General features: G+C 47.3%; 1 protein-coding gene across 2 annotated transcripts; it reads right to left on the bottom strand.

The window, feature by feature from the left end:
• Window positions 1-4,344: 4,344 nt before the first annotated feature.
• Window positions 4,345-20,037, bottom strand: DNAJC18 (DnaJ heat shock protein family (Hsp40) member C18). 2 transcript variants are annotated; one of them, XM_074155994.1, is made up of 8 exons: window positions 19,907-20,030; window positions 19,450-19,595; window positions 18,088-18,273; window positions 13,086-13,198; window positions 11,632-11,741; window positions 9,454-9,626; window positions 8,817-8,902; window positions 4,345-5,369 (listed from the first exon to the last, which is right to left on the bottom strand). In XM_074155994.1, exons 1-7 carry the CDS (start codon window positions 19,942-19,944, stop codon window positions 8,856-8,858), a joined length of 813 nt encoding a protein of 270 aa, XP_074012095.1. In that variant the 5' UTR covers window positions 19,945-20,030; the 3' UTR covers window positions 4,345-5,369; window positions 8,817-8,855. The 2 variants fall into 2 exon arrangements, with proteins under 2 accessions (XP_074012095.1, XP_074012094.1); XM_074155993.1 differs by lacking the exon at window positions 8,817-8,902 and having other exon boundaries at window positions 4,350-5,369; window positions 19,907-20,037.
• Between the last annotated feature and the right edge of the window lie 2,858 nt (window positions 20,038-22,895).

The raw sequence follows: 22,895 nt of genomic DNA, 5'->3' as shown, positions 1-22,895 counted from the left end.
GGGCGCTGGTGAGGCTCCAGATAAAGTAAAATAATCAACCCGGTGGGAGGATCACAGCAGCTCTCCTGGGGCACGAAGGGAAAGGTCTTTGTGCTACCGCCTGCAGGTCCCACTGTCCCAGCAGCAGGTGCCAGGCAGATTTAGGGCAACGACTCATATAAACACTTTAAACCTTCCCTCTGCCTCCATTCCAGCCCTCGCGCTCGGCACAGCTCTTTCACTCTGACGCCTGGGTCCTGCCAGAACCGAAACGGTCAGGGTGTCAGCAGCTGTGAGAAGGGGTACAGCAATACTGGCGGCTGTGAGGGTGGCTGGAAAGTACCGCCACACGCCCAGCCCTTCGTCTGCATCCCCCGGCACCCCCTCTCAGTGCTGCGGGAGGCGGGATGGCCCCCGGCACCCCCTGCTCCGCAGGGCCGGGTTGCAGCCAGGAGCGCTGGCTTGGCTGGCTTCTTCCAACATCCCCAAGGCTGCCAGGAACAACCTGTCTGGGTGTGTTGTTGGAAGCAGAGAGGGAACGGGTGGGCAGTCCCGTCTCACCACCCCAGCTGCCAGCAACCCACCAGGCAAGAGCCGGGCTCCAGTGCCGGCATCTCCTCCTGGTTCCCGGGTGCCTCCCCTCCTCCTTGCTGTGGATGGTGATTTCTACACAGGAGAGAGACGGCAGGGCATGGTGGGGATCCCTTGAGATCCTCCTACCAACCAAAATACAACCATACAGCCTTGGTGAGCCCACATCTGGAGCAATGGGTCCAGTTCTGGGCCCTCCAGTTCCAGAAGGACAGGGAACTACTGGAGAGAGTCCAGCGGAGGCTATGAAGATGATCAAGGGACTGGAGCATTTCTCTGCTGAGGAAAGGCTGAGGGACCTGGGGGTGTTCAGCTGGAGAAGAACAGACTGAGAGGGGATCTCATCAATGCTGAGCAGTATCTAAAGGGCGGGTGGGAAGAGGATGGGGCCAGACTCTTCTCAGTGGTGCCCGGGGACAGGACAAGGGACAACAGGCACAAACTGGGACATCGGAAATTCCATCTAAACATGAGGAAAAACTTCTTTCCTGCGAGGGTGGCAGAGCCCTGGAACAGGCTGCCCAGAGACGTGGTGGAGTCTCCTTCTCTGGGGAGATTCAAACCCACCTGGACACGTTCCTGTCCAACTGCTCTGAGTGACCCTGCTTTGGCAGGGGTTGGACTGGATGATCTCCAGAGGTCCCTTCCAACCCCTACCATTCTGTGATTTTAGGTTAAAAGGCTGTAAACCTGTCTCCCAGCACCCGGAGCACAGATCAGGCTGTGGGGGGAGCAGCCTGTTAAGGTATAATCACATTACAAAACAACGGGAGGACTGTGGCTGTGCCAGACTTGCTAATTAAATACTGATTTATGTTTAAGCCGGCATGATACCACCTGTAGACTTAGCATTGCATTTGCTTATTAACTTGCGTTACTGTGCCAGACCTGCGTGTGCTCACCTCAACGCTGGCAAAGCTGAGAGGGAGGCAGCAAGGAGGAAGATGACGGCTGCTGGTGGCTGCCAAAAGCAGCACCTCTCCCACGCTGGAGCCGCTTTTCGCAACTCCAGAGGAGCAGGAAACACCGGCCCAGCCTGCCAGAGGCTCAGAAGGGACCTGGGCATCCAATGCACACTGGCAGCTCTGAAGTCTGAAGCACTTTGGGGTGGGATGTGCGAGCTCAGGGCAGGTAGAGGTGGCTCAGTTGGGCCAAGCCTGTGAGGCGATCCACCTCCGAGCCTCTGCAAGGACTGCCACCACCATCCTCTCCACAGCACCAACCCTACGGCCTAGAAGGAGGTGCGACCTCGACACCCCGGTCTGCCGAGATGGCAGATTCAAGGAGCACAGGGCCAGGCTGGGCCCCCAGAGGAGTGGGAGGGATCCAGCCCACCGTGCCGCTTGTTATTTTGGGGGCAGGACGCGCAGAGCCCGGCCCCGCTGCCAGAGCCCCCCGGCCCAGGCCGTCTCAGTCCCCAGCGCCCGCCGCCATCTCCCGCAGCCCCGCGGAAAATGGCGGCCGCCGCTGGACAGCCCTGTCTCCTAGCAACGGCCGGCTTAAAGGGGCCGCGGCCTGTAACGTCACCCGCTTCAAAGGCAGGCTTTAGAAAGAAAATTTTGACAGAAATGTCAAGTCTTTAATTTTAAAAATAATAATAATAAATTAATATACATAACTCCGTGTGCAAGCCCCTGGTATTGCCCCAGAAGCCACACCGGCAGCTCCACAGAGACCCGACCTGCACCCACAACAGTCTTTATCAATTAAGAGGCCCAAGAAATAATTAGAAATCAATCGCTTTTTGGCAAGCAACCTTTGGTTAATGGCAGCAATGCACTTTGACAGCCATGGGCATGAGAGCCATTTTCCTCTTTTTTTTTTTTAACTAAGACACCAGTGCTGTATAAAAACAGTAACTCGTGGTTATCACTGAAGACATTTTTGGGCTAAATGTCCGTCCTCACAGCACCGTCACACAGATGGTCATCAACACCCTTGACTGTGATTATCAACAAAGAATGTCTTATTGCTTTTTAAAAATATTTTCACCTTCCAGCTTTGTCTTCTGCTTCATCCTGGCCTCTTTCCTACTGAAAGAAAAGACTTAAAATTATGGAGGTGGGCTCCCCACCTCCATAAAGCACTTTGAGATCTTGGGATGAAAGGTGCCATCTGTTTTAAGTGCAAAATACTAGGTGTGAGCTCCAGCTCCATAGGGGACACAGATCCGATAGAGTCACCACACTTGGTGTCCCCACCGACAGCACTTCATAGTCCTGGGAATCCAGCAAGAACCACGGAGAAGACACCAAGCCTGGAATGAAGCCCGACCGCTTTAATGTATTCCAGGCATAGTCTACAAACTATTTAACATATAAAAGCAATGCTAAAATAATGTTGCTCTTTATACACGCTCATATTATGCGCTCAAAATTGGGAAATACCAGAATTAAGGCCGCCTGTCCCACTGCCAGCCACATTGCCAGTCAAGAATAACCAAATTGAACATTTTTGCCCCAACAGACTCGCACTAAACATGTTTCACAACCAAACGCCTCTTTCACAGGGGCTCTTCCCGCCCCACGCAGCTGACACACTCTGCTTGGCTTCCCCGGGTGCTCCTACAAAGTTGGCCAATCTACTTCAAGGAGTCACTATACTGTTTTTAGTATTTTTAAGCATTTCACAGCAGCACCGTTGCTATAGTGGCAATGGTGTGATCATATAGGGGATGTCCACATCTCACCTTGCAGAAGCATCAAGCCTCAAACTCCACAATGAACACCTACCCTCTGCTGCAGACCCTCAGAGAAGCTTCTCACAGAATGGTTTGGGTTGGAAGGGGCCTTAAAGCTCATCCAGTTTCACTCCCTGCCCTGGGCAGGGACACCTCCCACCACACCACGTTGCTCAAAGCCCCCTCCAACCTGGCCTTGAACCCCTCCAGGGATGGGGCAGCCGCAGCTTCTCAGGGCAACCTGGGCCAGGCTCTCACCACCCTCACAGTGAAGAATTTCCTCCTAATATCTCACCTAAATCTCCCCTCTTTCAGTTTAAAACCTTTCCCTGATCAAAAGTCCCTCCCCATCTCTCCTGGAGCCCCTTTAGGGACTGGAAGGGGCTCTAAGGTCTCCCCGGAGCCTTCTCTTCTCCAGGCTGAACCCTCTCTCTCAGCCTGTCCTCACAGCAGAGGGGCTCCAGCCCTCCCAGCATCTCCGTGGCCTCCTCTGGCCCCGCTCCAACAGGTCCATGTCTCTCCTGTGCTGAGGACTCCAGAGCTGGATGCAGTGCTCCAGATGGGGTCTCACAAGAGCAGAGTAGAGGGGTAGAATCATCTCCTCTCCCTGCAGCTCCCAGCTTTGGGAGCCTCCCACCGCTCTAACAGAGGGGACAGGACAGCTGTGGTGCACCACACCAGCAGGACACCCTCAGTGCAATGAATGTCAAAGCTTTAAAGGCAACTTTAATTCTGGAATTTCCCAAACTTTCGAGGTGTAAGCCAAGGCCACCTGTGGCTACTCATTATGAGTTTTAGGGATGTTCAGTTTTAATTTCCATTGCAGAGAGACTACGCTGAGTCCCCACATCAGGGATGGAGGGCAGAAGCCCGCACCTCCAGAGCCTGCATTCCTTGGAGATGTGAGAACATGTTCCACGCGTGGATCACACCCACAGCATCCCACCAGATAAACTGGCTCAGGAGGTTCAGGAAAGAAGCTCAGCTGGAGCACCAACATTCTGTCCTCTGCTGCCAATCACCGTAACCCGTCCTCAACCTGCCTTTAAACGCCCGGTTTTGTAAAGGAGGATGAAGAAAAAAACAGGACGCCGCCAGGTGGATCTTTTTCTTTGCAACAGTAATCTCTACAGTGGAACATTCATAACTGCTCAACAGAGTAAAAATATGCTACATCGAAACGGTACCAGAAAAAGCAGGATCCCTGTAACAGCTGGAGAAGAGTTTGCAGATAAAACTCAGACTTGAACAGCCAGCTTAAAAATACGCCACTGAAAACCTATGAGGAAATAAATAAGAGTTGTCCTTTCTCCACAGTTTGGCAGACCTGGTGTTGCTCACAGACTCCTGTCTTCTCGTCCGACGCTGGTGACGGCAGCCCAAGCAACATCCCCGAGGTAACAGCATGGGGCAAGGTCCCTGTGACGCCACAGAGAAGCAGGAGCCGGCTCAAGCGCTCGCCTGAGGCAGATGCTCGACTCTCTCCAATTAAGCATCGCCATGTTACACTCCAAGGAGAAACGTGCTGCCTTCTGCCTAAATTCTCATTACAAACCACTGCAGCAGCAGGGACAGCCGCTGGGAATCAGTGTGAGAAGGCAAACGTGCTTCACACTGAGAGCTACGCCGCTCCTACGACGGAGAGAATGGCAGGTCCTTACAAAACACAGACAGCGAAGACATTTGTCTGCTCTCCTGGGAATCATATACTGTTTGGATGTGGATGGCAGACAAACTACCGACGAAGACAGGTTCCAAACTAACAGGGAATTAATTTACAAAGTGCCACTGGTCCTTGGAACCACATCTAGTGTACAGTGTATATTACAGCAACACTGGCTCTACAGCGCGTGTCGGCCCCTCTCTGCGCTAGAGGCAGGAGGACTCGAGTGTTCAGACTCTTTACAACAGACTCCTTCCCTTTTTATACAAAGGAAAATTAAAACATAAGTTAAACCGGCAATAAATAAAACCAGAGAAGGCGTGCGTCCCGCTCAGCGCCCTTTGTGCATCCCGATCAGACTGGAGAGCTTCTCACAGTGCTCAAGTTTCAGCGACTCCGCTTTCTGTTTTAACCGCTCGTCTCTGTACAGCTTGGCCAAATTTGACAAATCAGACTCTGGAAGATGGAAAAAAAAATATATATATATTAGGATGAAGCTGTGAGCCTGTTTTAAATACCTGTTTCCCAGTGCTCGGTTATCCTTGTGGCATGCTTTTTTTTTTTTTCTTTAATTCACCTTGTTCCAGTGAAACTGGGCATGTTAATAGCTTTCTTTAAGGAGAGGCCGTTGCGTTTAACCAAGGTAGCTACTTAAGAAAACAGCGTTTTCATAATTGCTTGAAAACTCAGTTTTAATAACCCTTTCCGTTAGCGCACTAGTAAGACAATAACCAAAAGAAAAAAATAAGTCTGATTATTACTGTCTGCAAAGAAAACACAAACTATAGAAGTGGAGCTTAGAAGTCACGTAAGATTTAAAATTATGGTAATGATCTAAAGAATAGATTATTGCTTTAAAATGTACATATACAGTTAAACTACCTTTGCATAAGAAGGGTCTAGTAGGATACCACCTGGTTGGCCTGTCTTAGGTGACACCGCCCTTCACGTTTGAACCACGTCTCACCCCTTCTGCACCGATCCTTACTGGAGGACCACCAGGCATAGACTGGTGTGTGTGTGGGTCACCCCACACCTATCAGTGGCATTTCGGTGACAATCCTCATGACTCCTTTCCCTCTGGCTGTCTCAGGGCTGTGCCAGCTGCCTGCAGCCTCGGAAGCCCAGCAGGAATTACAAGACACGCATCCCAACCCGCGTAACCCAGAAACTCAATCCTTTTGGCGCATCCACCCCACAAGACCCCAGAGCACCCATCAAAATATCTACTTTAAGTTATAGGTAACTGGTTTGGTTTATTTTTTGATGCTGCACTTCTCAGAATTCAAACTGGCAAGAGGTTTGCCCAGAAGGCATTATAAATTCTTTTAATTTTATTTTATTCTTTGCTATTGATTACAGGAAGGTGAACAGCTCGCTGAGGGACTTGTCTGAAAGGCCTCTGTGCCCTTTCATTAACAATACAATCTCAAATGTACTTGGCATATTTTTTCCCCCTTCTTCTCAAAAGCAACATAAAAGTGAAATAATCCCATTGTTTGAATTATTTCCCCCCAGTAATTCAAAGAAGTTTCTTTTCTGAATAGCTAAGGAAGTCTTAATATAGCTTTCTCCCTGGAGAATAATTCAGACCCAGGATTAGAGGAACCTAAGAGAACAGCAGCAATTTGTTTCTGAAAAGGTCAAAATTTCCCTATGCACAGGCTACCTGATGACACTTAGTTTTTCAAAGAGCTTTTACACACCTTGCAAGTTCCTCATTTAACAAAATCATTCAGAGAGGAAAGAACTTCAATAGGTGCTTTCATGCCTCATGTCCTCTGTCCCTGTCCCGCTGAAATTTAAAGTCATTTGACCCCCCACCTATTTATTGAAAAGCTTCACGAACTGACAGGCACGAACATTTTGTTTTGATCAGGAATCAATTTTTAGGTTTTGAAACTAAAATGCCACTCAAGCAGCGCTGGGCACACAGCTTTGGCAAAACCAGACTCGGGTAATTGTCTCCCAGTCCAGAGTCCCCGGAGTTCCCCAGTGAAGAATCGTCATTCACACTTAACCCATCGGGCAAAAATAATTCACCGCAAATGCTTGCGCTTTTGACAGCATTCATTCTGTCACACGTGTTTGTCAATTTTTCACATAGAGTTGTTCCTTTGAGCTTTTTCTCCTGAAGGAAGTCCCAAAACACCAAATTCCAACTCCACATCCTTATTCTGTTTTCAGTTGCCTCTCTGTAATTTTCTACAACTCGTAGCTCTTCACAGTCTCGCTTTGCAGTTGTGCTACCACAGCTCAACCATCTCCTGTAAAAAAGCCAGGATGTGCTTTTTGCACTTAAAGATGACTTCAGAAGACCAAAACCCACAGCATATGCAACTTTTACACACTGTTCTGCTGCATAAAAGTGACTGGCTGAACAAGATACCAATAAATCACTTAAAGTTTTGGTTAAGGTAGATGGACACAGGTAAGACTTTTCAAGTTGTAAAATCAAGGACTTTAAAAATCCTATGTAACTACTCCATGTCTGTTGTGCTGGTGCTAAGGAGAAATGCACCCTCAGTAAACAAAACAAATGCACTATTAACAGACATCCAACCGACAAAAATAAATAATAAAATTGATTATACGAAGTTAAACACTTAAACAAGAATTAATGGACTGAAGTTATGAAGCAACAGCTGATCAGGAACTGTCTCGACATCTCCAGAGAACTCTTCCCCAGCGCCTCATCTTGTAGTCACAGAGTTTATTTTTACAAACCCAGCTGTGCTAAAGTTAGCGCCGTCTCAGCTGTGCTCATTACCTGCTCGCTGGCCTAGATGGTAATCACTCTGAAAATGTTTTTTTTTTAATTATGGTGGCCTCCTCAGGCTAGTGCTAATTGTGGACCGTGTAAATATATTTGCAGATGTGTGACTAATGAAGTCTCTAAGTGTAAAAAGCTGCAGAGGAGCATCGTTTTGCAGGCATTACTTGGCATTGGATGCTGGACCATCTCCCCCTCTCCCACTACCAGTCTCTTGCCCGTTCCGGGGCACGGCACTCCTGAGCTCGAGGTCTACGTGAGACAGACAATACGGTGACTTTCAGTTGCACAAGGTCAATTAAAAGGCTTTTTCTGTGAGAAATTCTATCCCTACAGCAAGCCCACACATGAAGTCTACACTTACGGCTATTAACAGCCACATTATACCTAGAGGCTGCCGCTGCCAGCCATGGATGCCCAAACATCACAAGTCAAGCACACCGAAAACTAAGGGACTTTTGGGGATTTTTACGGTCTTATGTTATGGATTCTTTTCTAACTTCAGAGCCTATATCTGTATAGTTCTCTTTAAAAGCAAGACTGGTAACTTTTACATCAAATAAAATAAAATAAAACAAAACAAAACAAGCCTTCCCATCAAAAACCTGTAAATAGTTTGGAGTCAGCAACACGACTGTTACCTCTAGCACGGGATTAAACAAGTCTTGCTTAGACAGAGCGTATGCTTTCATAAAAATACAACTGGGAAAGAAACTGTAAACAAGTGCAAAGTTGGTTTTCAGTAGCGTGCCGAGGAGCGTAGGAATTCCAAAAGCCCTACTAGTGTGTGAAAGCTGCTTGCCTGCTACCATTAAACATTTACACAGAAACAATGTCTCCCACTTTCCTTCACGCACAGCAGTAGTTTGTGTTTACTCGTTTTAAGGTGAGGAGTTCTTTAGCTGAAAAACAAAATAAATCAGTCACAACACCCCAGCTTCAGTTAGTCCTTGTAATTTGATTTCTGTTAGTTTGTGCAGTTAGAAAAGAAGCAGGGATTTGCTCTATTTTAAATGAGCTAGAAGAGTAATAATTAACAAATAATACAACATGAGGTTAAAACACATGCCTTTGTACGTGCCACTGATTGACTTAGGACTGACATGAGAATAATGATTTTGAATGCTCACATTTTTGTGTTCTCCCCTTTCTGCATTCAATTCTTGTTTTTAAAAGACAATCTTGACTATGGTGAAAAACATGATCTCAAACTCATCTAAAGATAGAAAATGCAAATAAGCGCACAAAACAAGTACAGAAGCACCCTCTTTGACAACTGATACCAGTAACAAGATTACCAAAAGCACCTGAACAGGCTATGGGATCTCCTTCTGATGAAGTTTTGAAGAAAAAGTTAAATAACCCCCTCACGGAGCCAGTTGAAACAAAAGTCATTCCGCTCCAGCAAAGGAAACATGCAATAGGTGATGTCTCAAGATCTTTCCTAGCCCCAGCGATCTGTCAGAGCCAGATAAATGCGGTGGATTGTACGTTTAAAACATCATGGCTAAGAGTTATTCAAGCATAAAAAACGAGTGGAAAAAAAAAATGTCTCAAATGGTGAAATCTACTTTCCACTTGTCTCTCAGAATCACCTAAAATTAATTTTGGCAGACCCTCAAGAATAGCAAACATGGTGCTAAGAGCAGATGTGAGAAATACCAGTGCAAGGTCTGAGATGTTACAAGCATCATAAAATAAGGCTAAAACTAAACCACCCAACTACTGCTGGGTCGTAGGCACATGCTTGCAACAAAAATAACTTACTTTGCTGTTTCTCCTTCCAGCAGCTGGTCTGAATGTAGTCTATGTAATCTTTTTCAACGGTTTTCTCTAGCTCTTGAAGTTCTGCTCCTTGATAATTCTTTTCAAAGTTTTTATCAACATAGTAAGGCACCTGCAAGTTCTCTGTTTCTCTGCTAATAACGTGGCCTATGGACCTGTGAAAACACCATGGAGAAAACAAATTTTTTAGCAGTTCAAATATAAAGAAATCAAGAGATGTTTCTCCATATTAGCATTTCCAGAGGACAATATTTACAACAACTTATTTACAGTTACTTTCTGCAGGACTATAGCTCCCTCAGCCATCCAATAAGGAAATTACAAGTCTGCAAACAGAATTCACTCCCCCCTCGCCGCCCCCTGCTAAAAAAACACAGGAAAGTATCTAATATTTGGAGAGATCTACAAAGAACTGACTCACAGCTGACACCGTTCTCCCCAAATACTGTGTTTGTTCTCAACAGCTCAGTCAAAACACTTCCAAAACATAAGAGCAGAGTTTATCTGTGAACACAAGCTCCACACGCTTTCTTCTGTTTGCTGCTAACTCCTGGCAAGCAAGGGCCAGAAATCCACGGGAATTGATGAAAAATGTAGAGATTATAAGAAAGGCATACAGCCCTCGCATTGCTTGGGGCATAATGCAATTGGATATGGATCTTCCTGATTTCTGGATCCTTCAGTAGAAATAAAAATTAGTAGGGGAGACTCTAGTTACATTTTCCTTTGGGGTTTTATAATCGTCAGTAAGCGAAATGGGGCACAGAATACCCCACAGAATATCCTGTAGGTAGAATGAGCCCCTCTGACACAGCCACTGGATTAAACTATACTTTTATACTGAATTTCCTTATTTGAGCAAAGATACCCAGGTGTTTTTTTTCAAATCACTGCCCAGAGAAAGGGGCAGGCAGCCAAAACACAAAGGTTACACTCAATGGAATCCAGTTTGCCCCTTTGGTTTCCTGGACTCCTCTTTCCTTTCTCTCTTGCTATGTCTCAGAGGTTTATAGAAACAATTTCTTTTAGTTTTCAGGCTGTTTGGGTTGTTTTTTAAGGATATGATTTAGAGAAACAGCGTAACTGTGTACCAGGCTCAGGCCTGACTATCTCAAATCAACAGGAGAAGGGGAGGTAGGGAAGAGAAGCAGGAGAGATTAGCTGCTCCGGGGGCAGTGTGGGAGGTTTCACATGGGACTGGCAGATACCAAAAACACTCTCTGGGAAAAAAAAAAAAACCACCAAACCCAAACCCCAAAACAACCACCCTCCTGTTCTTACGCTAGGTCTACACACTGACATCTTGTGGTAAAACACGATAACGGGTGTTAGACTACTATGAACGTGTATGGGCCCAAATCTAAGTAGTTTTGCTGCTAGAAGGGAGCAAGGGGGGTATTTGGAGCCCTCTGGTTCTCCAAAAAGGTTCTCCAAAACCTGCCGACTCCAACTCCTATCCCAGTAAGAGCCAGTGAAGGCAACCAGACTGGTCAGCTCTGTCCCACGAGAGCCTCCCTCCTCCCAACGCTGGATGCTGAGAGGAGCAAGTGGGTTTTCCTCTGCCCTGTAACTCAGATTCCAGCAGGTTCTGCTTCCAGAGCTGAGCAGTTCAGTTTGCCCTCTGCAACCTCGGGGTCCTGCTTCTTTACAGATGTTAAACCAGGGCACTTCAAGGCTTTAATGATTTGTGGAGCTTGACAGCTCTTCCAGTGGAATTCAGAGCAGATTTGGATTTATACTGTGAGACAGCAGGTTTCACTTCTTAACTGCTTTAGGTGGGAACCTCCGCAGTGCTCCAGAGCTCCCTGGGGGCTGGGCAGAGCAAGAGGAGGATCAGCAGCGTGGCTGAGCTACTCCCACATTCCTGCCGCTGCATCGCTGGGCAAAAACATCTCATACCAGTTGAGAAAGCGCTCTGGCCCCATGCCTCTGTTTGCTCAGCACACGGCACAGCACAGCTCACCACAGTGAACTTCACAACGATAACGCGCAGGGGAACTCGTCAATAGAGACTGTTGGCATTTCCTTATTTACAAATTGATAACACTTTCTAGAAAGAGCAGAACACAACACTAACATGCACTATACCAAATCCAACTTCTGTCTACCTCCCTACCAGAAACACCCAAGACCCAAAAAATGTGTTTTTAAATGACTTACGATTTGTAGAATAGGCTGTAGGGTGGGTTGGTGGCCATCAGTTGAGTTATAACTGACACGATTATTATTATAAAAACTGGCATCAACTGAATAAATGCAGAATATGAATTCTGAAAAGAACAAGAAGAATTAGCAGTCAAGAAAAGGCACAGATGACAAAGGATGCATCTATTCACAGGAACCAGGCTACCTATCATGGATCAACAATGTATTAAATGTAAATTGGAAAGAAAAAAAAGAGGAAGTACTTTCGAATTTTGAGAGGGATCACATCTTAACTTCAAAATATTATTAATAGTTTCAGAAGAGTCTTTAAAGCCATTTTCTTTCCATTATATTTTCATGACTTTTCTTTCATCTGCAGCTTCCTTCACAAGCTGATAGATGCCCACAGCGCAGTACCCAACCAGCTGACAATCCAAACCGAAGGAACATGTTGCAATTCCCACTTGTGCCTACAGCTTTCCGTGCATCTTCTGAAAAATCTCAATCTCTTTTCAACCACTGGATAAAATGGCTGAGAAGGAAAGGGTTACAAGATCATATGCAGTGTGACTTGGGACAGGATGCAAGCACCTGGGATTTTTGTTTGAATGAATTTAGTTGAACAAAAGAGGGGGAAAAAAAAACAGACAGCCACACAAAAGCACAGATCTTTACTTCTGCTCCTCACCTGATTTTTAAACCACCCTTCTAAAATGCCTTTTTCTAATCCAGAGCAAAATATAATACGCAGCTATTTAGATTTTGCTCTCTGCCCTGGGATAGCAGCAAGAACACTTGATGCAGTAGTAGGTGGGATTCATTTGCCCCGGCTTAGCTGTCTATAGGCTGTACCTGGTTTTTCAGAGCCCGACTGTAAGAGATTCCCAGGGAAAAAATCAATCTTCCTTGGAGAAGGATCTCATTAGGTTAACAGACTGCCTCCGGAAGATTTTTCCAAGGCAGGTGGCGTGTGTGTATGTGTGCTAGCAACAAATGACACCTTGTGTCTCATCCGGAGGTTTCAGATGGTAAAAAGTATCCCAGATCCATCCTGCCCCGGGCTGGAAAAAGCCTGTGCAGCACCTGGGCAGAAAGTGTGTGCTAATTTAAGGAAGGATTAAATACACCATGAGGACAAGCCAGTATTTCTGTATCTGTTATCAGTCCACATTTGGACTACTTGTTGTTGTTGGATTACCAAACTGTCAGAGCCCGCAAAAAGCAAGCGCCAGCAAAACACTCCAGAAGCTCCAGGGCCTGTAATCCTATCAATACAATGTATTTTTAAAGTAGTGATGAATAAAAGATGATGTAGTTACTTTTTAAAACATCCATTTTGGCTGCAGTGCTTGAGGATAAACACTGAGCGTTTAAGGATGGGAAAAATCTCTCCCGGCTTCAGCTGTGTAAGTGTCCCCCCCTCATCCTGGTGAAATATTTAAGCCCAAGAGATCCCTCCTCCTGGCTACCTGGGGCCTGTTTTCTTCCTCCTCTGGCTCCTGTGTCCATTGTCTCTCATGTCGGTGCCTCCGGGGATAATAGTGTGCATCTCTGGCTACGTTTGAGAACATATGGATGTTTCCTGTTAAAAGAAACCAAGAGAGAGTCACGGTTTTCATCCCATTGCTGGTGCTCACCTGCATTTTTCAGAGTTTCTAGCTGATTATCCAGGCTTACGCTACATGGCCTGGATTACACTTGGGAGACCTTAGATTACAAAGCACAAACACACCTCAGATCTAAATGTCAAAATAATACGTCGTTCCAAAAAGCGTACCAGAGAAATTGTAAAGTTCACCCCAAGTCCATTCTAATTGAAATCAAACTGCAGAAACATGCTGTAATTTTTATTATTGTACCTCATACATGCTGCACATGAGCCAGCAGTGTGCCCAGGTGGCCAAGAAGGCCAACAGCATCCTCACCTGTATCAGGAACAGCGTGGTGAGAGGACTTGGGAGGTGATCGTCCCCCTGTACTGGGCACTGGTGAGGCCCCACCTCAAGTGCCGTGTCCAGTTTTGGGCCCCTTCCCGCAAAAAAGACATTGAGGGGCTGGAGTGGGTCCAGAGAAGGGCAACGGAGCTGGTGAGGGGTCTGGAGCACAAGTCTTGTGAGGAGCGGCTGAGGGAGCTGGAGGTGTTCAGCCTGGAGAAAAGGAGGCTGAGGGGAGACCTTCTCGCTCTCTACAACTCCCTGAAAGGAGGGTGTAGCCGGGGGGGGGTCGGTCTCCTCTCCCAAGGAACAGGCGATGGGACAAAAGGAAATGGCATCAAGTTGCCCCAGGGGAGATTCAGATTGGATATTAGGAACAATTTTTGCACGGGGAGGCTTATTAAGCCTTGGAATGGGCTGCCCAGGGCAGTGGCTGAGGCACCATCCCTGGAGGGATTTAAAAGATGGTTTGACATAGTGCTCAGTGACATGGTTTAGTGATGGTTTTTATCAGAGTTAGGTTGATGGTTGGACTCGATGATCTTAAAGGTCTCTTCCAACCTGGACAATTCTATGATTCTATGATTCATATTTTAGTGGTCTCGCTATATTCACTTGCCAGGCCATCGCTTCTGTTGCATCCCCAGGCTCTACACAGGAAAATTCATTTGCTTCACCAGACTCAGGCCATGAATTATGGCTTCCCATAATTACTGAATATGGTCTTTTACGCTCATTTCTACTTCCTCTTCCTTCAAGCTATTAATAGTTTCCCTTAATGATTTTATCATAAGTAAAAAGATTTAGAAAAGGTGTTAAAAAGAGTACAACTCAGGATTTCCTTTCCTGCACAATGAATGTAGTTGATTTATTTAAAAAAATTCTAAAATGAGGAAAGAATTGCATATGCTGTTTCGATTTGAAGCTTCAGCTCCGATTTTATCGCCATATGAATATCTTAATAATAGCTGTGCTCTCTCTCATTTGAAATTCAGAATGTCTTTGTATTAGAGAATTGAAATTTGTGGCCTTATCCTAACAACAGAAATGCAGATCTATTTTTAAGCCCTGGGAAAGATGTCACGTTATTTAACATTGTTAGACTGTCCTTTCTCTGAATTTCCCAAAGAATTCTGCAAGAAACCTGGACGGAAGTGACCTCTGCCATTGTGTCTAAACATCTGTTTCATTGCTTGTTCAGAGATTTGTTCCAAGGGTGGAGGCACGTTTGCAGTCAGAGCTCTGACAAGGAGCTGGCTTAAAGAAGGAAGTTTCTTTCTTCAAAAAGAAAGTTTGTTTCTATCATTCAACACTGCTCAGGCAAGACCTTACCAAGCCGTGAAAAAACAGAAGCAAGTGTGGGAAGAGAAGAATGGCTTTTGCAGGGTGCCTAGAAAAAAAGTTTTCCCAAATCCTAAGTTTCTCAAAGAATTTCTGCCAGCAGTTTCTTTCCTTTCATCGTGCGTTTATTTTATGAGAAGGAAGTTCAAGTTGTAGCCTCTATCCATTATAACTGCAGCACTATGACACGCGTAGAGTCTCCTTTTTGACTTATGACATTTAACATTTTAATACTTTTCCACTGAATTTCCATAGCGAAAAAATGACCAGTTAAAAAAAAAAAAAAGAAGCTATAAACCTGCCCACAAAAGCTGTAGAAATGAGTTTACCCTAAATTGACCCAAATGGTTTAATCTCACTCAGGTTTCCAGAAAGCCTTGTGACAGCAAGGTGTCACAAACCGCAAACCAGCACAACGCCGTGGCTTAGCACAAACTTCAGCTCACGCACACAAGACCTACTTAACATTATGATCGTTTAAAAAACATGATATCAACTTATGGTCACCCTCTTACTAGTAATTCTCTTGCTAAGTAGAAATAGTGTAGAGTTTGCCTACTTGGAAAACTACCGAACTGACAATTTTCCGTAATTTAAAACTCATGTTTAGATTAGGAAAATATACATAAATTCAGACCCAAGCACTTTTTTGGCCAGGAAACTGTTGTTTACCACCAACACCTATTACTGTGAAATTATCTTTTTATTTTCTTATTCTTTGCCTACTTGGTAAAAATTCCTGTTTACTTCTTCATGTCACTCTACCTGTTAAACCCACCATGCCCAGCACCCAAATTCCTCCTGCAGCTCCTCAATTTCTTGTCCCCAACTCACAGAATCACAGAATGATATGAGGTTAGAAGGGTCCTCTGGAGATCATCTAGTCCAACCCCCTCCCAAAGCAGGTCCACCCAGAGCAGGTCCCACAGGAACATCTCCAGGTGGGTTTTGAATGCCTCCAGAGATGGAGACTCCACCACCTCTCTGGGCAGCCTCTGCCAGGGCTCTGCTACCCTCACAGGAAAGAAGTTCCTCCTCATGTTTAGATAGAACTTCTTATGTTCAAGTTTGTGCCCGTTACCTCTTGTCCTGTCACTGGGCACCACTGAAAAAAAGACTGGCCCTGTCCTCCTGACACCCACCCTTTAAGTATTTATAGGCGTCGATCAGATCCCCCCTCAGCCTTCTCTTCTCCAGACTAAAAAGGCCCAAGTCCCTCAGCCTCTCCTCCTAAGAGAGATGCTCCAGGCCCCTCATCATCTTTGTAGCCCTTTGCCATACCCTCTCCAGCAGCTCCCTGTCCTTCTCGAACTGGGGAGCCCAGAACTGGACACAGGACTCCAGATGGGCCCTCACCAGGGCAGAGTATGACCTCCCTCCACCTGCTGGTCACACTCTTCCTGATGCACCCCAGGATGCCATTGGTTTTCCTGGCCACAAGGGCCCATTGCTGGCTCATGGTCATCCTGTTGTCCACCAGGACTCCCAGGTCCTTCTCCTCAGAGCTGCTCTCCAGCAGGTCAGCCCCCAACCTGTACTGGTGCAGGGGGTTATTCCTCCCCAGGTGCAGCACCCTACACTTGCCCTTGCTGAATTTCATCAGGTTACTCTCTGCCCACCTCTCCAGCCTGAACAGCTCTCACTGTATGGCCGTAAAGCCTTCTGGTGTGTCAGCCACCCCTCCCAGTTTGGTATCATCAGCAAACTTGCAGAGGGTACATTCTCAGGCACCCCTGTCGCCCACAGATACATAGCAATCATGTTCCACAAGGGCAATGTTTCCCTGGTCGCTGATGCAAAAGGCACACACAGGTGCAATTTCTTGAAGAGTCAGAAATGGAAAACTTGGAAACTCCGTGTGTCACGCTGAGTTGGGCTCACTCTGCACATCTGCTGATGAAATTTTGAAAACCTTTTGAGATCCCCTGAGCTGCAAGATCCTACCACACAGACTAGGTTATGTGGAGGCTGTAAGTAATTACCTGTACCTGTGGCTTTAGGCTGCAGTAATTGGTGTGTACGTTGCTTTATACCACGCCTTGGAGGTGAGAATATTTACGAGAGTGCTAAAGCAATTGGTTAGATACTGCCAGGAAGACCCTTGAGCTCACCGTATCTTTCAGATTTACTTCTAATCCAAGCCTGTATTCCATTGACCTTGCAGGATCTCTCTGTTTTTACTACAAATACAAAAGCCAAGGCTGGACTGAGACACGCACGGAGCTGCCACAGGTAGGGATCTGCTGTCGCTACTGGATACTGCCTATCTGGTAACAGCCAGCCTCTCCTGGCAGGCATCATCTTCTAAGCTAAGAAGTTTTAATTTCTTTACAGTATGCAAGCTGCTCGAGCCAAATGAACTCCCATGTTTTCCTAGTTATAGGGGCACTGAGACCACAATGCCAGGAGCTGCTGCCAATGCTGCACTGGGACACAGTGAAGTAGAATCATAGAATTGTCCAGGTTGGAAAGGACCTCTCAGATCATCGAGTCCAACCATCAACTCAACACTGACAAAAACCACCACTAACCCATGTCCCTCAGCACCATGTCTGCCTGGCTTTTAAACACCTCCTGGGATGGCGACTCCACCACTGCCCTGGGCAGCCTCTTCCAATAATTGACAACCCTTTTTCTGAAGAAATTTTTCCTAATATCCAATCTGAACCTCCCCTGGCACAACTTGAGGCCATTTCCTCTTGTCCTATTGCCTGTGACTTGGGAGAAGAGACCAACCCCCCCTGGCTACACCCTCCTTTCAGGGAGCTGTAGAGAGCGAGAAGGTCTCCCCTCAGCCTCCTTTTCTCCAGGCTGAACACCCCCAGCTCCCTCAGCCGCTCCTCACAAGACTTGTGCTCCAGACCCCTCACCAGCTCTGTTGCCCTTCTCTGGACCCGCTCCAGCCCCTCAATGCCTTTCCTGTCGTGAGGGGCCCAAAACTGGACATAGTACATCAGCAGCAGCAAAGATGCCCCTGATCCCTTCCCGTTCACACCTTATTTTACCTCCCATACCATTGCTGGCTTCAGACAACGGAGGGAATAAAAGCAAAACCAAAAATAAGGGTCTTCAGCTACAGCCAGTATTAAAACGTTGCCTTCCCAAGAATCAAACAGCCTAACCCCTTGCCAGACTAAAATGTTCCCACCCCTGATAAGTACTGTCAGAAATTTTCAAGAGAGGGTGGGATACTGACCTGTAGGAAAGTGCCCGCCAAAAAAGACATTGAATATTTCTTCTGGTGTAATGTCCGCTTCAAATTCTGTGTAGTAATTATAGTGCCTGGCCTGGCCAGTGCTGACATGCTCTTGGTCGCTTCCGAATTCATCGTATCGCAATCGTTTTTCAGGGTTGCTGAGAACTGCAAAAGCATTGCCTATTGCTGAAGAGTGAATTAAAAGAAGCGTTACACAGGCACATCATGCAGTATTTCCAGATCTCACACTTTGATAAGCAAAAAAGCCCAAAACTGGCATAAAAAAATTTGTGCTTGACCAAAGAATGAGCTACTTTTGAAAGAACTGCCTTTGTAAAGTAAGTGTTACAACACTGGCATTACCCGTGATGGAACCTATTTCCTGCTATCACTGACACGAGGAGAAAGACAAATGTGTTGAAGTATTTGCAGAGAGCTGAAATATTTGTAAAAATGAGTGGGAGAAATCATTTCAGTCAAGAGATTGAGTGAGACTGCAACATTTTATCAGATCAAACTAAGCACTGATATAGAAATACAGCTCTGTATACAGTTAATATGAAGTTAATGACTACAGAGACTGATTAAAATGCAGAACGAGATTCCAAGCTTTACTGTCGGCAGAGATGCTTTGGAAGCTGTACAGCATATCTATATCACACTTTATATCAAGCCACCCAGAAGTGTTTGTTTGTTCATTTTCTTCTTTGATCTTTGCCAGATCACGGCTGTAAAGAAGTTCATAAAGAAATACAACCCTAACACAAAAATAAATAAAGAAAAGCCCTTCAAAAACTCCTTATACTAGTAGACTATGAATGAGTATCTTACTTTCCTCATGCTGCCTTACAGTGCTGTTGCAGCCAGCTGCAAACACAGTACGGAAAAGGCAAGAAGATGTAAGAGTTTAGATGCTAACATTGTTGATGCAGGTTTAGATTGCAGCATTACTGAAAAGTCCAGGCACAGAATATCGGACTCATATTCATCTGCTTACATATATATATATATGTAATTTTATTTATGACACAGAGCAGTTATTGGTTACACAACACCACACTCTCCTGCATGGCCAGTATCATTTCCACGCATTGTTCAGAACTTTTAGTAGTACCTAGGAATGAGATCTGGGATATGCTCCCCTTTCTTTCAAATGGAAATCTGTATTCTGGAGACTAAAAGGCAAATCTCGCCGAGTGGACGCGGGATTTTGTGGAGAGGCGCATACCTGTCTATAAAAACGATAAGCTATACATGCCTGTATGATGCCTTTATTTATATAAGGTGCAGAACTGTAAGCCTGAGGCAGTCTGTCGCTGTTTTAATCTTGCTAGAAAGCGGGTCTGCCCCCTTTCCCCTCACCTTTAAACGCCTCCGTCGCCCCAGGAGCACGGTTCTTGTCAGGGTGAAATTTCAGGGCCAGTTTGCGGTAGGCTTTCTTCAGCTCCTCCTCGCCGGCGTCCCTCTCCACCCCCAGAATCTCATAGTAGTTCCGACACCTCTTTATTCTGGAAGGGCAAAACAGGGTTATCTTCAATGGCCTATCCCCCACAGACACCGCCGTGGAGACTCAAGGTCCCCCCTGTCGCCTGTCACCCATCCTCGCTGCTCCCTCAGGTGCTCCGTGGGCCCTCACTGCTCCCTCAGGAGCTCCCACTTCTCCCTCAGGAGCTCCATGGGCCCTCGCTGCTCCCTCAGGAGATCCGTGGGCCCTCGCTGCTCCCTCAGGAGCTCAATGCCCCCCACCCTGCTCTCTCAGGCGCTCCCCGGCCCCCGCTGCTCCCTCAGGCCCGCCGGAGCCCCCCGTCACCCCTCTCACCGCCTCACGCCGTCCAGCTGCTCCGCCGTGTAGGTCATGGTGATGGTGGTGGCGGCGACCTCCGGGGCAGCCCGCTCGCCCCCTCACCGCCCGCTGCCTCTCATCGCCCGCCCCGCCATGTCTTGCCACGCGGGGGCTTCTGGGTAAGGGAGTCCCTAGGCAAGGACTACAGTACCCAGCGGGCACCGCGCTTGTGACGCCATAGTGAAGAGAGGTGACGTCACCCGCTCCCCTCAGGAAGCTGCCCGTGTGAGGGGCCACTAACAGCAGAAAGACACGGACCTGTTGGAGCGGGGCCAGAGGAGGCCACGGAGATGCTGGGAGGGCTGGAGCCCCTCTGCTGTGAGGACAGGCTGAGAGAGTTGGGGGGGTTCAGCCTGGAGAAGGCTCTGGGGAGACCTTAGAGCCCTTTCCAGTCCCTAAAGGGGCTCCAGGAAAGCTGGGGAGGGACTCTTGATCAGAGAGGGCAGCCATAGGAGGAGGGGGAAGGGTTTGACACTGAAAGAGGGGAGATTGAGATGAGATCTCAGGACGAAATTCTTTGCTGTGAGGGTGGTGAGAGCCTGGCCCAGGTTGCCCAGAGAAGCTGTGGCTGCCCCATCCCTGGAGGGGTTCAAGCGCAGGTTGGAGGGGGCTTTGAGCAACGTGGTCTGATGGGAGGTGTCCCTGCCCAGGGCAGTGGGTGATCCATTTCCATGGAACTGGAATCACCGTTCTGTGATTCTATGACATCACACTCTCAGCTCCTTCCTGGCAGCGCTGCTGGGTTGACAGGGCCATGGGAGATGGTCTTGGGTCATTGTGTTGAGACTGGGAGGATCCTGGAGAAATGCCAGCTCCACACCTTCTGACCAGGCTTTGATTGGAAACCCCTCAAGGTCTTGTCCTGCAGCTCCTTCCATGCATTGCTTCCCCTCATCCCATGTGCCAGTTAAAGCTGTGCTAATGAGCTGTGGAAGTGGAGTAAGGGAGTTGGTGTCTTCCACCAGCATGCTTTGTAGGAGCACAGCAGCTTGGAGAAGACCTCTCCTTTCACGTGAGCAGCAGTGACTGGAAATTAAGGGTTACATCACTTCTGTTGTTCATTTTGCATTCATTCTTTCTTTTGAACAAGGTCAAAGTTGGAATTTTGCTTTTGGATGTGGATTGGTTTTAGCGTGGAGCCGGCTGGGGTTATTTGTCAAGACCCTCAAGAGTCTGTGGGAAGAAGGAGCCCAAAGGAAGGAAAATTAAGCACGGCGCCATCTTTCAGAGGTCATTGTGGAGGGGAGGTTAGTTAAAGCTTGGAAATTACTGAAGTATCTGATACCGCAGGTGCTTACCTTTGCCTTTGCGGTGTCTTCCTGGGACTAAAAACCTGCTTGTGGGGCTCCCTTCACCAAGTCACAGGTCTCTGAGATCTGGAGCTGTCTGGATCCACCTACCTAGGAATCACCTGGGATCTTGTGCAAACTCACCGGTCTGCTGGAGGCTGGGTGAGTGGAGTGATGTCATTTTACTTTTCAGGAATTTTACCAGAAGGGCTTAGTTTCTTTAAAAAATACCTCATCAAACTACCTGGTGTGTACGTGAAAGACAGAAAGCGGGTTGGATCTTCTCAGGAGTTGTGCAAGCGTTGCATTTATTTTGCTGAACACTTAATTGCCAGCTGCAAAGCACAGCTACCTCTACCACTGCACGTTCCAGTAGACATCTCTTATCCATCCTATGAAATCAAATCAAGCTAAATTACTATGTTTCATCAGACTGTGCAGGGGAGCGTGTGCGGTGATACCTGTTTTGAGTGCTCAGCTAGATCTTTTTTTCCTTAGCTGCAGTTTACCTTCAGGGTTGATGGATGTTGATGCTTATGTTAGGAGAAGGCAGTGTCTCGGTGTCCTGCTGCTGGGTAGACGAGGTGCTCTGGAGGTCTGTGTTGACTCTGGAGCTGGCGAAGCTTGCCAGCAGGAGTCATGGTGAAGATGGGCAAAGGTAGTTGCAGAGTTAGTGCTTTAGTATGTTACGCTGCTGAATAAGGCAGCTGAGACCTCCAGAAGTACCCAACAGTGCATCATTTCCCTTACAGTCATGTGGAGGCTGGGTATTGCAGGGGTTGGAAGGGACCACTGGAGATCATCTAGTCCAAAGCAGGGTCACCCAGAGCAGGTTGCACAGGAACATGTCCAGGCGGGTTTGGAATATCTCCAGAGAAGGAGACTCCACACCCTCTCCGGGCAGCCTCTTCCAGGGCTCTGCCACCCTCACAGGAAAGAATTTTTTCCTCATGTTGAGACTGAATTTCCCATGTTCCAGCTTGTGCCCATTGCCCCTTGTCCTGTCACTGGGCACGACTGAGAAGAGTGTGGCCCCATCCTCTTGCGACCCACCCTTTAGATATTGCTTAGCCTTGATAGTAAGTACTGGTAACTCCATCGTAGAATCACAGAATGGTTTGGGTTGGAAGGGACCTTAAAGACCATCCAGTCCCACCCCCTGCCCTGGGCAGGGACACCTCCCACCAGACCACGTTGCTCCAAGCCCCCTCCAACCTGGCCTTGAACCCCTCCAGGGATGCGGCAGCCACAGCTTCTCTGGGCAACCTGGGCCAGGGTCTCACCACCCACACAGCAAAGAATTTCTTTCTAGTATCTAATCTCAATCTCCCCTCTTTCAGGTTAAAACCATTACCCCTCATCCTGTCACTCCCTCACAAAGAGTCCCTCCCCATCTCTCCTACAGGCCCCCTTTAGGGACTGGAAGGGGCTCTAAGGTCTCCCTGGAGCCTTCTCTTCCTCCATCGCTCAGCTTACAAGGTTCTGTTTTGCTGTTGGTGGTGAAAGTGACATTGGCCCAGTGGCAGCTGGGTCTGAGCCAGCTCAGGTTGTGATCCAACTGGCTCAAAATGTGACCTGTTGCACTGTGGAGTCTAATGGAGGACTCTTCTCCTTATTGTGGCCCCTCAAAGGTGCACTGGTGGCTCCTGGTGCTGGGGCTGAACTAGAAGGGGCAT

Source organism: Numenius arquata, chromosome 11 (assembly GCF_964106895.1).
Source record: "Numenius arquata chromosome 11, bNumArq3.hap1.1, whole genome shotgun sequence".
NCBI lineage: Eukaryota > Metazoa > Chordata > Aves > Charadriiformes > Scolopacidae > Numenius > Numenius arquata.
This window is presented reverse-complemented; position numbering and strand designations above follow the sequence as displayed.